At 42.1% G+C, this 17026-nt stretch overlaps 1 protein-coding gene across 1 annotated transcript; it reads left to right on the plus strand.

The window, feature by feature from the left end:
• The first annotated feature begins 14310 nt into the window (after positions 1-14310).
• On the plus strand, positions 14311-15708 carry IQCF2 (IQ motif containing F2). Its single transcript, XM_069472044.1, has 3 exons — positions 14311-14328; positions 14487-14576; positions 15325-15708. The coding sequence occupies exons 1-3, from the start codon at positions 14311-14313 to the stop codon at positions 15706-15708; spliced, it is 492 nt and encodes a 163-aa protein (XP_069328145.1).
• Positions 15709-17026: the final 1318 nt, after the last annotated feature.

The following is a 17026-nucleotide window of genomic DNA, read 5'->3' on the forward strand; positions in this document are numbered from 1 at the left end:
AAGGCCTGCAGCATGGAGAACGGGCTCCGCTGCCCCAATAAATGTCTCGCCAGGTTTCGTGAGTCTCAATGATCCGACGCCCACAGGCACCCCAGGGATTCAAGCCCTGCTCCTTCTTCTCTCCCTGGGGAAAGACCTCAGTGCAGGCACCTCCCCCACTGCCCCACAGTGCCTATGGCCCCTGTTTGGACTGCCAATGGCCATATGCTACCGACTTTACATCCAAATCAGAAATTGCAGCCCAAGGCTGTCCTCATTATATGCAGAGCCAGATGTCCCACTGCACAGCCCTGACATCATTCCTGTCTCCTGAACTTAGAATTGGGAGGGGTTGGGCTTCACACTTCCGAAGTCGCTGGGCACCGCCTCACCTGAGAGTTGCATCTGAGGCCATGCGCTGTCAGGCTGCCATCAGGGGGCAGTTGGGGCTTGCACACATCGGGTCTCTCTTCAGCAAAACCCCAGACACAAGTCAGGCACGAAGGCAGAGGAGGCCCTAGTGATGATGGGCACAAGGTTCCGCAAGACTCATGCTAACTTGGATGCTGATAGGCAGTGCCAAAAGACAAAATTGTAACAAGTTTAGCTTAAAGATATTAATTGGCTTTTATCTCTGATTTTAGAATTGGGCCACTCCTTGTTCTATGAAACAGCACGAGTGTTGTGATGGGCTGAGCAGAGGAGGTCGGTTTTATACACAGAAAAGGGCTGAGGAAAGCAGAAACAGAACAAAAAACAGATTGGTTGTTTCAAAGTTACTTTTCATGTAAAACTTAGAGCAGAGGAGGCTTCCTTATGATGCTAGGGAATTCTGGCCTCTTTGGGAACATGGCTGTTACCTCTCCCTCTCCTGCCATGTCGGAAGGCCAGGTAAACAACTTAGTTTCCACTTTGTGATGTGGAACTTCATCGTGAGTGACTCCACTGTGGGTAGGTCTGAGGGGCTTAGTGCAGGAGCTCCGTGCAAACCAGTGGCCACCAAAGGTTTTATTTAACAGCAGGTGATGCCCCTTTGAGAAATGGGCATTTCAGCTCCATCTCCCACCTCCCTCATCAGCAGCTGCTTCCCCAGGGTGCTGAACACAAGTAGGGCTCCCACTTGCTGTCACCTGCTCCCTAATGACTTCAACATTGGCTGGACGACGCTCCCGAACCCCTTGGCTCTCACCCCCAGCGATTTTGACTTCCGTCCCATCTCAGTCACCCCCTTGGATTGCACCTGAGACCACTGCTTCCCAAGCTGTCTGTGGGGAAGGACCACCCTTTAAACATGTCTAATTCATCGCACACCAGTTCTTATGTAAAGCAATAAAAATGAACTATGAGAAAAATATATGGAAAAGTCATACAGAATATAAGCCTTATTTTTAATTACTAGAACACACGTAATATTACTATTATTTGCTATAAAAGTTTCTACATGCTTATTCTCAGTCTCCGTGTTTATCTCACTGGTAACAAACAGCTCATGTACTGGTTCTGGTCCACAGACCACCCTTTGGGTAGCATTGCCCTAGTCGTTGTCACCACTCATCACTGACCACAAGTAACAATGTTCATTTTAACCACCCTGGTCTCTGATATTTTGTGTGTGTGTAGCCTTCTATCCTCTAGGTCAAAGGTCGGAAAGCTGTAGTCTGCAGCCAAGTGGTTACACAACAGAGACTGTATGGACATCAAGCCCGATATACCTACTTAAACGGAAAAAGCTTGTCGACCCCTGCTGTAGAGCTACTGATTCTTCCACACTGATCCAAATGTTTCTTCAGTCCTCATTAGGACTTCTCAGAGATTGACCTTACCCATATTTAACTGCCAATCACACCATCACACTTTCATCCCTTGTCCCCAGCTTAGATTCCTTTGTCCAGTGAGCAATCTCTTACAATTTTACCTCCAAAGACCATCTCCACCTTTGGATGAACCTCGACCTACTTCATCCTTGCACCTAAATTCTAAACTTGTCTTAAAAAAAATTATCATCTTGTATGGTTTTGATTTATATGCAGGACCATAAATCTCTAGTGGACAAATTTCTCTAGATGTTTCTCTTTAACTCAAAATGGATCACAGACTTAAATGTAAAACAAAACTATAAAACTTCTAGAGAAAACATAGGAGAAAATTTTGGGGATCTAGAAGTAGGTAAATAATCTTAGGCTTGGCATCAAAAGCACGATCCGTAGAAGGAACGGTTGATAAATTGGACCCCATTAAAATTATAAAAACTTTTGCCCTGTGAAAGACTTTGCTAAGGAGATGAAAAGACAAGCTGAAGAATGGGAGGAGATATTTGTGAACCACATATTTGAGAAAGGACCAGTACCCAGAATATACAAAGAACCATCAAAACTCAACCATAAAAACCAAGCAGTCTAATTTTTTAAATTAGCAAAAGACACCAAGAAACATTTATTGAAGAGAATGTACAGATGGCAGATAGGCACATAGAAAGATGTCCAACATCATTAGCAATTAGAGAAATGCAAATTAAAACCACAATAAAATATCACTACACACCTAATCAGAACGGCTAAATTAAAAAAAATAGTGGCCAGGCACGGTGGCTCAGGTCTGTAATCCTAGCACTCTGGGAGGCCGAGGCGGGAGGATCACTCGAGGTCAGGAGTTTGAGACCAGCCTGAGCAAGAGCGAGACCTCGTCTCTCCTAAAAAATAGAAAGAAATGATCTGGAAAGCTAAAAATATATAGAAAAAATTAGCCAGGCATGGTGGTGCATGCCTGTAGCCCCAGCTACTTGGGAGGCTGAGGCAGGAGGATTGCTTGAGCCCAGGAGTTTGAGGTTGCTGTGAGCTAGGCTGATGCCATGGCACTGTAGCCTGGGCAACAAAGTGAGACTCTGTCTCAAAAAAAAAATAGTGACAACACCAAATTCTGGTGAGGATGTGGACAAACTGGCTGTCTCATCTATTGATGATAGGAATGTAAAAAAAATGAAGTAGTATTCCATTGTACGGATGAATGTACCACACTTTGTTTATCATTCATTTGTTCGAGATAACTTGGGTTTTTTCCAATATTTGGCTATCACACACACAAAAAGCTGCTATGAAAATTCAAGTACATGTACTTGTGTGAAAATAAGGGTTCATACACAGGATTTTATTTATCTAGGGTAAATACACAGGAGTGTATTACATATACATAGGTCATATGGTAAATGCACGGGTAACTTTATAAGAAACTGCCAAACTGTTTTCCAAAGTGGCTATACTATTGCACTTCCACAAGCAGTGTGTGAGATAACCAGTTTGTCTGCATCCTTTCCATCCCTCGGTGTAATCAGTACTTTTAGTCATTCTAACACCTGCGTAGTGGTATCTCATCGTGGCTTTAATTTGCATTTTCCTGAAAGCTAGTGAAGTCTAACAACTTTTCATGTGCTTACTTGTCATTCTTGGTAAAATGTATGCTCAGTACCCTGCCCATTTTTAATTGGATTGTTTGTTTTCATATTATTGAATTTTCAGAGTTCTTTATACATTCTCCATATAACTCCTTTCTCAGGTGTGTGGTTTGCAAATATCTTCTCCTAGTCTATAATTTGTATCTTCATTCTCTTGACAGTGTCTTTAGCAGGGCAAAATTTTTTATTTTGATGAAATCCAATTTATCGATTTTTCTTTTATGAATTGTGCTTATGTTGTCATTTCTAAGAACTCTTCATCTAACTAAATCACAAAGATTTTTTCCTATTTTAACCTAAAAGTTTTATAGTTTTACCTTTACATTTTATATATATATATATATATATATGTCTTTTGCATGTCGATAACCATCATTCCAACACAATGTTTGTTGAAGGGCTATCTTTTCATCATTTAATGGTTTTGAATTTTTATCAAACATCAGCTATATTTGTGTGGGTCTATATCTGTACTATCTATTCTGTTCCACTGATTTGCTAGTCTGTATCTTTGACACAGGGGAGTTTTCTCTGATATCTTCACTGTGAGGACATGGTAGAGCTCCTGAGAGTAAAACTCACAAAAGTGTGAGGTTCCCATGACTGGGTATCCCTGGAGTTTTTACCCATCAGGCTTGTCCACACTGGGCCTCCAGCAACTTGTCAGTTACAGCACAGGTGTTCCTACGCGGGCACTGCTTCCCGCAGAGGCTTCTGCTCATGGGTCTCTGCTCCGGGAAGTTGTGACTCTCTGTGTCTGCATGTCTGTCCCCTTTCCATCTTGCCATATCATCAATGCTTTTAAAATACAGTGTTTCAAAGAAGCCAAGATGTTTAAAAGAAAAATATAAATAAATAAATAAATACAGTCTTAAAATTGGGTAGTGTGATTTCATCAACTTTGTTCTTCTTTTTCAAACTTGCTTTAGTTCCTTTGCTCATCCATATAAATCTTAGAATTGTCTTGTCTATATCTACAAAAAAAATCCTCCTGAGATTTTGATTGATACTAAATTAAATCCATCACTTTGGAGAGAAGTGACATATTTATTAATACTATGTTGAGCTTCCCAATCCACAAACATGGTGTATTTTACCATTTATTTCTCATTAAAAGTCAGCCATCTTTGTATCGTAGTTTCCCTGTATGCAATGTGTTCCTTTTTCAGATGATTTTCTCTTTTTATTTGATATTTGACAATTTTAATACAATGTCCTAGATGTAGGCTTCTTGTATTTATCTTGTGATTTGTGGACATTCTTTTTCTTAATTGATAGATAAAATAGTATTTCATGGACATTCTTGCTTCTGTAATCTGGTTGGGGTTTTTTGTTTTGTGTTGCTTTGGTTTTTGCTAAATTTAGGGTTATTTTAGTCATTTCTTCAAAACTTTATCTACTTTGTTCTCTCTCTACTTTTCTTCTTGGAGTTTAATTACATATATGTTAGATCACTTGATATTGTTCCAAAGGGCACTGATGTTTTGTTCATTTCTTTGCAGCTATTTTTCTCCCTATTTTTCAGACTGGATAATTTTTATTGATCTATGTTCACACACACTGATTGTTTTTCTATTGTCTTCCATCTATTGATAAGCCCATCCAGTGAAGTTTTCATTTCATTTCAGTTACTGTACTTTTTAATTCTATAATTTTTTATAGTTTTAATTCCACCAGTGAGATTCCCCATTTGTTCCTTCATTATGACAAAATTTTCTTTATGTCCTTAAGCCTATTTATAATGGCTGCTTTAAAGTCCTCATCTACTAATTCTAAATATTTGTTATCTTGGGGTTAGTTTCTAATGACTACTTTTTTTTTTCTTGACCATGGGTCATATTTTCCTGGGTTTTAATATGTCTAGTAATTTTTTATTTATGTAGTGAACATTATAAGTGATACATTTTTGAGACTCTAGATTTAGCTATGTTTCTGTTAGGTTTTGTGCCAAAGAATGTTGATATATTTTCTATCAGGTTTTTAATTATTCTGAATTCTGACTCTAATTTCTGTCTCTCATGCAGTGGCCACCAGTTGAAATCTCTGCTAAGTTCTTTGAAAAACCATCTCATCTTTTTTCTGGGTCCTCTGGAGTCTCCGCCCCGCCCTTATGGTTCAATGATCAAGCATGTAGTTGGGCAGAGCTTACATGCAGGTGTGGGGCTTGTCCTCTCTGAAGCTCCCTCCTTTCTGGATTTACCCTCACCCCCTCCCATTTGTCAACCACTCTTCCATATCTGACTTCTCTGTCTTCTGAAACCTCCAGCCAGTAAGACTGTGCCTTTGGAGTGTTGCCAGAGAAAAAAGATACAAATATTCAAATCTCACCTGGTGCAGTTTACATGTTTCAAGCCTCAACTTTCCTCCAGTTTCTACCTGCTTTAGGTCACTCTCTGGTACCTTCAAGTAGTTTTGTTTTGATTTGGTTTGGGATTTTTTAGAGATAGAGTCTCCCTCTGTCACCCAGACTGGAGTGCAGTGGCGCAATCATAACTCACTGCAGCCTTGAATTTCTGAGCTTGAATGATCCTCCCACCTCAGCCTCCCAAGTAGCTAGGACCACAGGTAAGCACCACCATGCCTGGCTAATTTTTTCTATTTTTTGTATAGATGGAGTCTTGCTTTGCTGCCCAGGCTGGTCTTGAACTGGACTTAAGCAATTCTCCTGCCTCAGCCTCTCAAAGTGTTGGGATTATAGGCATGAGCAACTGTGCCCAGCCTTTAAATAGTTATTTTTTTATAAAAGCATTTTGTCCAGATTTTATGTTGCTATCTATGGGAGGGTTGATCTCATCAAGCTATTCTTCCGTTAATTGAAGCTACAATCATGATATTCTTTTTAAAGCCTTTTTTATAATAGTGGGAAATCTCCCCTTATACAGAAATATATGTAAAAGAATAATGAATCCATAAATATCTGTCAGCCAGCTTCAACAATTGTAAATTCATCACAAATTACCTTTCAGATATGCTACCCCATGATTTGGCTCCATCCAGATTTAAATGGTGATATTCTATTTTTTTCACTTTTTTCTTCATTTATTAGAAGACCTTTTGTTGCCCTCAAATATACTTTGTACAGAAAAGGCAAGGCAAAATCTTAATTCTTGCCCTTTATTTACCTGTTTTCAGATCATTGAACTGTTTCTCTTGCATTCAAAGTGGCTAATGAAGTTTCTTTTATTGTTTGTTTTTTGGTATTATATGAAATTCTGGATTCTAACATGGTTGATTAGTTTTATTCCATTGATAATATTATCCTTTAGAATCTTAAATTATCCAAGTTTGGGCCTATGAGAGCCCCTTCAAGTTGGCTTCTGTGTGCTTTTGACATAATCTAAGTAGTCGGTCGTGTTTTCTTTCTGGTATGACGAGATGTTCCAGGCTCATTTCATACGGTTTCTTCACTAGACCTGAAATCAGCCACTTCTCCAAGGACCTCTGACTGCTTTTAGTAGCAAATGATGTTTACAAACTACAACCTGGGTATCTTGTTCTTGTGATTCTAGAGTTGGTCATTATTTCTAGACCTTTTCAGGAGACAGAGTTAGGAAATGTGTTTTTTAAAATACAATATACAGGCTGGGCACGGTGGCTCACGCCTGTAATCCTAGCACTCTGGGAGCCAAGGCGGGTGGATTGTTTGAGCTCAGGAGTTTGAGACCAGCCTGGGCAAGAGTGAGACCCCATCTCTACTAAAAATAGAAAGAAATTATATGGACAACTAAAAATATATACAGAAAAGATTAGCCAGGCCTGGTGGCGCATGCCTGTAGTCCCAGCTACTTGGGAGGCTGAGGCAGGAGGATTGCTTGAGCCCAAGAGTTTGAGGTTGCTGTGAGCTAGGCTGATGCCATGGCACTGTAGCCTGGGCAACAAAGTGAGACTCTGTCTCAAAAAAAATAAAATAAAATAAAATACACATAATGAGTCTATACTAAAATTTCCAAATCAAATTCAAGATTACAGATTTTTTACTTACCTTATTTTATATTTTTCTTTCTTCTACATTGAAAAATCTTAATTTCTTTTTTTTTGAGACAGAGTCTCACTCTGTTGCCCAAGCTAGAATGAGTGCCATGGCGTCAGCCTAGCTCACAGCAACCTCAAACTCCTGAGCTCAAGCAATCCTACTGCCTCAGCCTCCCGAGTAGCTGGGACTACAGGCATGCGCCACCATGCCCGGCTAATTTTTTTTCTATATATATTTTTAGCTGTCCATATAATTTCTTTCTATTTTTAGTAGAGACGGGGTCTCGCTCTTGCTCAGGCTGGTCTCAAACTCCTGAGCTCAAACAATCCGCCCACCTCGGCCTCCCAGAGTGCTAGGATTACAGGCATGAGCCACCGCGCCCGGCTGAAAAATCTTAATTTCTAATGCCATTAACATAATTAATTATTTTTTAAAATGCTTACCTTACTTTGGGTTCCACTAGAAGCAGAATATGAAATGAGAACTCAGTGGGAGTAGTTTATTTGAGAGATGATCACAGCAAACGTTGTAGTAGTGAGGAAGAAAAACAGGGGGGTGAGGCAATGGGGCAGAAAACTAGAAAAGGGAAAGAAGCCAACAAAAAGTACATTATACAGCAAGGTGCTGATGTGGGAAATGGAGCTCAACTTTCTGGTAATTCTGGGACAGTGTATCCCACACTGAGTTATTGCATATGAGGGCAGAGTAAACTAGGATATTTATTTCCCGACTCCTTCTCTGAAATTCCATTTTTCTTTATGAATGGGTTGATTGTTCTCTTATGGGCAGGAAAGGGCCCTCAGGCCTCCTCAGCAGGCAGTCCTCAGAGCCAAAGACGAATGCTGAGTAGAAGTGAGCAATACGCCAACAGCTTCTGCCACAGTGCACACTTCGCCCCACCCAGATGCATAGTTCCACTATGGATCCCATAGTAAGTCCACTTAGTAAGTCCACTCTGTCTTATCTGCCAGGTAGTGGCCAGCACAATAAATAAAGTTTACTACAGGACAATTATTAGAACAAGCTATTTCCCCCACTTCTCTTGATCTACAGGCTGTAATTGATATTAATCATCAACCTCCTCTAACAACCTTCCTAAATCCTTCTCACTCTCAGCCAAGTGGTCTGTCTTGTCCAGGTTGCTTGCCTGGTAGACTAATCCAGACCTTCGTCTCTCTTCGTCATGCCAGGACATATCTGCTGTTTGGGCATTGTCTCATCACTGGGCATAAAGTATCAGGAAGCTCATTGGCAAATCTGAATTACAGGTATATCCCTTCCTACTTCCATTAAGTAGTAATAGTCCTATCTCACGATACTCGGGATCAATTACCCTGGCCAATACAGTAACTCCTATTAGACTGAGAACCTCTGTAACCATAGTTTTAAGTTTGGTAGGACACTTGCTCTATCCTTATGCCTGAATTAGGACCTCTAATCCCACAGAACATAAAATTGTGGTTATGGGAAGTACAAATTCCCATGTATGTCAGTGAGAAAAAAGGTAAGTCCACTCCTACTTCTACCCCTTATTTCCCAGATCCTTGTATCCTAGGACATAGAATACAAGTGCATAATACAAGGACATAGACCAATATAATGTCTATTAGTTCAAAGTATATGCCTCACATTGAAGTACATCTCAAGTTCCCAGGGTGTCGTCCCTCAGCTAGTAACTTAGCTATGCCTTCAAGAAGCCATTCCTACATTCTTTTAGGTCAGAGCTTTTTAATTATAATATATGGGTAGGACCACGTGGATCCAATGTGCTCTTGTGCCTATTGTCACATTTCTTTTCTTAGAACATGGGTCCTTTGATCCAAGGCTGTTTTATATGTATCCTATGTCAGTAAATCAGACCCTCTGTGCTTTTTGGTAATAGTGCTGGCCAAGATACTAAAATCAGCAAAGATAAACCCATTCCAACAATATCTGTCTATTCCAGAAAGAACACATTGTTGCTCCCTCCAGGGTGGAGGGGTCCAATGTAATTCAGATAGTGCCGAAACACAACTAAGATAACTCTTAGAATCTTGGACAGTGCTATGACACACACCTAGTGGCTTCCTTCCCACATAAGGATTGATCCTGAGAATCTTTCCTAATAAACTTCCTGTATTTGGTGTCTATCCCAGCGTCATCTGCCAGGGAAACCCAACCTGCAACAGTCAATTATTGGGTGTTATGTCTCAGCTCCAAACCCATTCATCCACACCCTGCTATGTGATGCTGGGGTTGGGACTCTGCAAACCACATTTCTGCTTTGCCAGCCATATAGACTTAGCCAATAAGGGGGCTGGAGCTCTACCATCCAATACGCTAGCCACTAGCCACATGTGGCTTACTGAGTAATTGAAATGTAGCCAGGTGGAATTGAGGTATTCTGTAAGTTTAAAATATATGATGGATTCTGAAGACTTAGCACAAAAAAATCTAAACTATTTAAATTCTTTTTTGTACAGAATAGATGTTAAGATAATAATTTGGATATATTGGTCTAAATAAAATACACTATTAAAATTAATTTCACTTGTTTCTTTTTCCTTTGCTAATGTGGCTACTAGAAAAGTTAAAACGACATACGTGACGTGCATATGTGGCTTGCATTACCATTCTGTTGAACAGAACTGGGCGAGAGGGAGCCTGCAAGGCTAGAACAAGAGGAAGGGACTTGATCTTTCCTTTCTGCTTCCTAGTCCCATGAGCATCCAAAGTACTGCTTCTTCACCCAGCAGGGACAGTTCCTTCCAGGAGCAGCAGTTGATTCCAGGTTTCAGTTTTTCCCACACTTTCAGACCCAGCCTCTTTAGACCCCCATAGAGAAACCAGCACCAGATGACTGGATCCCCTCCTTGGAAGACTGGACCTTAGTCCCAAAGGGCCCCTCTTCTGAGCTGTTACTCACACCCACTGAAAGCAACGTCCACCTCACAGGTCTGGGTTGCAGCTCTTTGGGTCCCCTCCTCCATGCTTCTAAGTTTTAATAACTCTTACCCCTTCTCTTTGCCATCCATTTGTGTGGCTATAAAGGAATACCTAAGGCTAGCTAATTTATAAAGAAAAGAGGTTTATTTGGCTCATGGTTCTGCAGGCTGTGCATGAAGCATGGCCTCTGCTCGTGGCGAGGGCTGCTCCCACTTGGTGGAAGGTGAAGGGGCACCTGCACGCAGAGACCACATGGCGAGCGTGGAAGCAAGAGAGAGTGGAAGGAGGTGACAGGCTCTTTTTAACAATCAGCTCTGGGGGGTTGCCTAACGGAGCAAGAACTTACTCACAATCACTAGGACAGTCAGCACCAAGCTATGAATGAGGGATCTGCCTCCATGACCCAAACACCTCCCGTGATGCCCCACCTCCAAACTGGGGATCACCTTTCAACATGAAATTTGGAGGGATCAAATATCCAAACCATAGCAGGGTGATAGCTGCTTCCTGCAATTGCCAATTCTGTGACACCTTTAGTGTCTCTTTTTGCCATTTCAGTTACCTAGTTAACAGTTTCATCCCTAGTTAACAGCCCTTTCATTAAATTCTCCTTTTCACAGTAGCTTGTGTGATTTCTATCTTATAATGCATCCTGACTGACACATCAGTCCAGGGCAAATTGGTGACCCAGTGTACTGTCTGACGCTCTGCCATTAGGGAAGTCCTTAGCGCTGTCTTTCAGGACCACTCCTGAGTAGAGCTGGAGTGTGACTGTGTCCCTTCTTGGCTTGTGTCAATGACCAAACTGACCTATTCATGAACCAAGCTTGAGATTGTGTCCCCTGTTCATCTTCTGTTTATAAGGACATACATCCTCACGAGGACGTAGGGAGCTGAGTGAAAGGAGTCGATGCCGCAGACTATCTTGATCTAGTACTGATTATACCATTTTCGTCTTAATAGTGGTTGCCACTGTACTTGCTCAGCCTATGACTTGGTGGATCTGACTAAACCCAGCTCACAATGTACATCGCCAACCACATAATCACTTGATGGTGCATGATAGGGTTTTCAGCCTCTTATGGGGCTCAGTAGCACCAGGAGCTCCTTTCTGAATGGGAAATAGACCTCTGCTGAATATGGCTTGGCGTTACTTTAGAACTGCATCTCTTCAATGAGAGTTTTCCAGAGACTTCACACAGCATCCTCACATATTCCCTCTAGCACATGGGTTCTACTGGCTGATATGGTCCAAGCTGCAGGCTGCTTATACCATAGCCTGAAATTGCTGCGATTCCCTCTTTCTCGCTCAGGGCTGCACTCAAAACTGGCTGCTTCGAAGTCAGGCAAAAAATAGGCCAGAGAGTATTCCCAAGTGTGGTGTATTCTGTCTCCAGAGATCAAAGAGACCTACCAGCACTGTGCCTCTAGTTGTAGGAAGTACAAGGTGCAACAATTTGTTCTTTACCTTGAAGGAATGTTCCAACATACACTAAGCTACAGGATCCCTGAAACCTTCACTAATGTGGCAAGGCTCTAAATCTTTGTAGAAGTTTCCCACCATCTGGTATACTTGATAGAGGACTCGCCACTTACTACTCACCAGTTCTGATTAACATATTGAGAACTAGCGTGATGTTCTGCAGCATATCCAGATGATCAAAGTCCCTTTGGATTATATTGTGATAGGTAGACCTGGAGCAAGAGGCCCGGTGCTGGACCATGAATGTATACTACTGTCCTTGCCAGGTGAACTTGAACTGATTTTGATTCTCCTTATTGATATGAATTTCAAAGAATTCAGTTCAATTAAAAATATAACATCTAGCATAGTGGCTCTGATTGGAACTAAAACTTGTTTAAGTTTACACTAATCTACAAATACTTGCCATGATCCTTCTAGTGTTTTTCAGGGCCATACTGGTGAACTAGACGAGGACAGGAAGTGGACTAGCAGCACCCTCACGCCATTTAAGACTTTTCTCCCTTTCTTCCCAGGAGGTGGTATTGTTTCTGATTTATTATTTCTATAAAGGAGTGGTGGCTTGAGGGGCTTCCTATCATGATGACTCTAACTCAAAGGGCTAAGGAATCCATATAAGAGTTCTGCAAGCAGCTAAATATGTCTGTCCTGACAATGAACTCAGGGACTGAAGAAATGACCCCAGGCTTAGGTCCACATATCCAATAGACCCACTGTCAGATGGATGTGTACAATGACTCCATTTATCAACTTCCTTGCACTGTAGAATTCTTTTCTTGCCTAGATTAAATGAAATAATTCACATAAAATGCTCAGCACAAAAGCTCCCTATCTGTGTTTTTCAGCATACAATGAAAGCCCTGCCAAACAACGTTATAATTTTTGCTTTCAACAGTCATATATATTTTAAGGAATTTGATTATTATGTTTACCCAGATATTTCTCATTTCTGATGCTCTTCCTTCATGTCTAAAGTTCCAGATTTCCCTTCTGCCTGAAGAATTTACATTAGCATGTGTAGGTAGGTCTACTGGAGATGAATTCTTTTCATTTTCCTTCATTGACAGTGTCTTTATTTTCCCTTCATTCTTGATGAATATTTTCAATAGATATAGAATTCTAGGTTGACAGTTTTTTTTTTTCCACTCAGCACTTTAAAAATCTTTTTCCACGGCCTTATGGTACTCCAATAGGCAAATCTGCAGAGACAGAAAGTAGATTGGTGGTCCCCAGAGACTGAGGAAGGCAATAATGAGGATTGACTGCTGATGAGGATGGGGATTATTTTGGGAGTGATGAAATGTTCTGGAATCAGATAGCAGTGATGGTTGGATAACTTTGTAAATATATCAAAAACCTCTAAATTTTACAGTTTTAAATAGTGAGTTTGATGGGATGGGAATTATATCTTTTAAAAAAGACCTTTGCTGACAAAATTTTATACAAAAACGTAGAATTTTTCCTAAACAAGTGGAGGAATAGTCCATGTTCTTAGAAGGGAAAGTTCAGTATCACAAAGATAAGCTTTTTCCCCAAAATCAACATGCTTACATTCAAAATCCCAGCAGGACATTTCAGGAAACTAACACTGGCCCCATGAAATGCTTGATAGAAATTTTTATCTTTTAGAATATCTTTGATAGTTTAAATCATATTGGAAATATCTGAATTAGTAAGTTTTTAAAAATTGGTGTGATTCTACCTTGTCATGGTGCCTTATTTCTGGTGGGTCTTTAACAGCCTTCTCAATTTATCAAGTTTTACACATTTTCTTCGTTAATTTTGGCAATTTATATTTTGTTAGAAAATCATTTCATCTTACCATTCAAATTTCTTACCATAATATTCCCTTGTATTTTTTTAAGTTCCCTGCGGTTATTTCACTTTTTTCATTCCACTTTGTTCTCTGTCTTCATCATCCAGTTTCATGGAGTGTTTATCTTTAAAACGATCTGATCAAAATACTTCCTTTTAAAGTTATTTGCCGCTACCCATTTTTGTTGTCTAGGTCATTAATTTCAGTTTTTATCTTTATTTTACTGCTTTCTAGATTTGTCTGATGGATCTTTTTCTAGTTTCCTAAGGTGATGTGAGGCTCCCGGAGCCTGAGTCGAGGGAAAACAGGGAGTGCCAAGTCCGAGAAGACACGGAGAGCTGTGTGGGGAGCCACTGCTGTCCCTCCCGCTCTGCTGGGTGACTGGCAGCAGGAAGGGGCTGCGGACGGCCTTGCCTTCAGAGGAGGCGCACTCCAGTATGGAATGCCACTCCAGCGCCCTGCCCTTCCACCCAAGCTCTGGCACATCTCTGACAGGAGAGAAAGAGGCAGGTGGTACAAGTTCCAGTGGAGCTTACTTCTGACAAACACCCAGCTTTGCAGCAGATGTCCCAATCCCTATGTCATAATGCAATTGTGAATTCATAGCTCCCCCCTTGCTCATATTATTCATGCCGTACCTTGGGAAGCAGAGAAATCAGGGCCAATGAACCATCTAGAGACAAGCCATGGGGATTAAATGTTGTGTAAGAGACATGGCTAGGGGTGGCCGGGTATCTCCCTGGACTTCTCAGGTCTTGGGAAAAGAGGGGACATTAAAGCAGTGAGTATCTTTGTACAGAGCCACAGAGAGAAGCAGCAATCTTAACTCATGTATGCATTTCCCATTTAATTCTAATGACAGCACGAGGGCCATTTAATTTTAATTGTAGTCGAGGATATTGAAGAAACCATTCAATGGAGGCTGTTGGAGAAGAGAAATGAGAAAAACAAGGTGGGTAGAATTCTATGTAGTTAAGAGAGATTCAGGACTTTTCTGTGCGTGTCATGAGGGTGTGGGATTTTGCCTCTTACGGATCCAGAGGCTAATCAGGAGTCAACTCAATATTGGTTCATTTTTCCTCCATCCTCTTCTCCTCCTGGGCTGTCTAAATCTGTGTCTGACTGAGACCTGGAGGGTGACGGGAAAGAATGAAAGCCATCAAGAAGTGTATAGGGCCGAGAAGTGACAATGTTAGAACTCAATTAGGAAGTAGAATGCTCAAAATATGGGAAGGCCGGAAGCAGAATCTGTGGTCAGGATATGGAAACCCACCATAGTATCAAAATACATGGTCGTAGCAGAGAGGAAGCAGCCAGTGGCGGTCTGGGACTAGAGTTAGCAGAGAGTAACCAGGCAAAAGGTTATGAGGCCAAACCTTCCAAACCCAATGAGCACTGAAGAGGTGGAGTGTGACTAACAAGCTCCCTCAGTCCCTAATGCACCCTTCTAGATACTAATGGTTTTTCTTCCATCCGTGCACTGGGGAGGTAGCCAATAGAAGGACACTGTGACTCAGAGTGAGTTGATGTGTTCTAGTGGCAGAAGACGGTCACCAACAGGTCTGCTGGCCCTGAGTTAGTGTCCTGCTAACTCCCCTGAGCTCTATAACGAAGGGCTGACTTTTAAGAGACAGAATCCGGGCTCCTTCCAGGAAAATCCTAGAAGTTAGTAGCAGTAAGTTCCTCTTGTCTCTGCCTAGAAAAAACATCAAAAAAGACAAAAAGCAGCCACAATAATCCAGGCCTGGTGGCGTGGCACCCTGGTGCGCAGGACGCTGCTGCACATGGCTCTCAGGGCCTGGATAATCCAGTGCTGGTGGAGGACGACACTGTTGAGGCTGCTGGAGAAGAAACGGCGGGCAGCTCTGGTCAGCTACATAACCACAGAGAGGGCAGTGATCAAGCTCCAGTCTTTGGTCCGTATGTGGCGCATCCACTGGCGATACTGCCAGGTGCTCAATGCCCTCTATGTCATCCAGTGCCACTGGCAGTGCCACAACTGCCAGACCTGCGCTCTCCTCCGGGGCCACTGTGTGGTCACAGCCACTCACCTGCAGTTCCACATTGAGATAATCAACTGCTAAGGGCAGGCAAGAAGGGGCACTGTGTTTTTTGGTCCCCAATAAAGGTCTAACCTGCTCTGGTATGTCTCATGGTGTCCCTCAACTAATGGGAATCTTGAGACTTGAGTCTTGTTGCCTCCTCTTCTCCCCAGGAAAGAATTTCAGTGAGGTTTGCCCCCTGTGTCCATGGACCCTGTTTTGGACTGAGAGTGGCCATATGCTACTCACTCAGTTGTCAAAACAAACTGGAGCCCCAGTCGGCCCTGATATAGGACAAAGCCAGAAGTCCCAGTTCCCATCCCCAGCCCCATTCCTTTCTTTTCACCCAGGGATCTGGGAAGCAAGTGGGCTTCATCCTCCTGAAGACTCAGGGCACCTCTGCATATAAGGATGGACTATGAGGCTTTGCTCTGTCAGCCTGGGGTCAGGGTCAGCTGGGGGCTGGGCTGCCTCATTTCCTCCTGGGCAAGCACCTACAGAGATACCAGCATCTGGCTGATCCCCCTGGGAGCAGTGCAGGCCCTGGTGAAGGACAGGAGTCTGGCCTCAGTGGTGGGTAGGGCCGGGGCTGGCATGCCAATGGGTAGGTGGTGACCCTGGGGACTAGCAGAAAACAAAAGTTCACAACACCCTAACTCTTTCTCTGTAATTCTCTCACCAGAACTCCTCTCCCCAAGGGCTGGGTGACAGATGGGGCTCCCTCAGATATTACCCCCACCTTGACTCTTATCTCAATACTCAGTGATTTTATCATTGGCCAAGGTGACCCTACCAATCTCCTTAATTCTTACCTCAAATAAACCTTTTCTGCCCCACCCCATGGTCATGCTAAAGCAGTGCTGTTCCATAGAACCTTCTGTGACGATGGAAATGTTCTCTATCTGTGCTGTCTGACATGGTAGACACCAGCCGTGTATTGCTGTGGAGCACCTGAAATGTGCCTAGTGCATCTGAGGAATTGAATTTTTAATTTTATTTAAATTTAAATCACCACTGGACAGTGAGGCTCTAGACCTCACCATCACCAACAATTGTACTATTGCTCAAATTGCTATGCTAGTGTTGCATCCTTTGGTTATGTTCTTTCCTTCCAGCTCACCTTTTCAATAACACCAATAGAATATTTCTTCAGATGCGATAAGATCTTCCAAAGTATTGGCCCTAATAATTATTTTTTGCAGCCATCACTCTGAACATGCCCTTGCCTCTTTCTTTACCCAGTTCAGATTCTGTGGCTAATTATTATAATCTCTCCCCTGTACAACTTCACTCCCTTGGCCCACTCTCTCTCTGCAAATATGTATGAGACGAAACCAACCATCTCCCTGTTCTGAGCCTG

Source organism: Eulemur rufifrons, chromosome 7, assembly GCF_041146395.1.
Source record: "Eulemur rufifrons isolate Redbay chromosome 7, OSU_ERuf_1, whole genome shotgun sequence".
Taxonomy (NCBI): Eukaryota; Metazoa; Chordata; class Mammalia; order Primates; family Lemuridae; genus Eulemur; species Eulemur rufifrons.

Excerpts from the sequence above, each read along its gene's own strand:
- IQCF2 (XM_069472044.1), top strand. Across the intron at positions 14,577-15,324 it reads AGAGAAATGAGAAAAACAAG|AAAAAACATCAAAAAAGACA; the intron begins GTGGGTAGAATT and ends GTCTCTGCCTAG.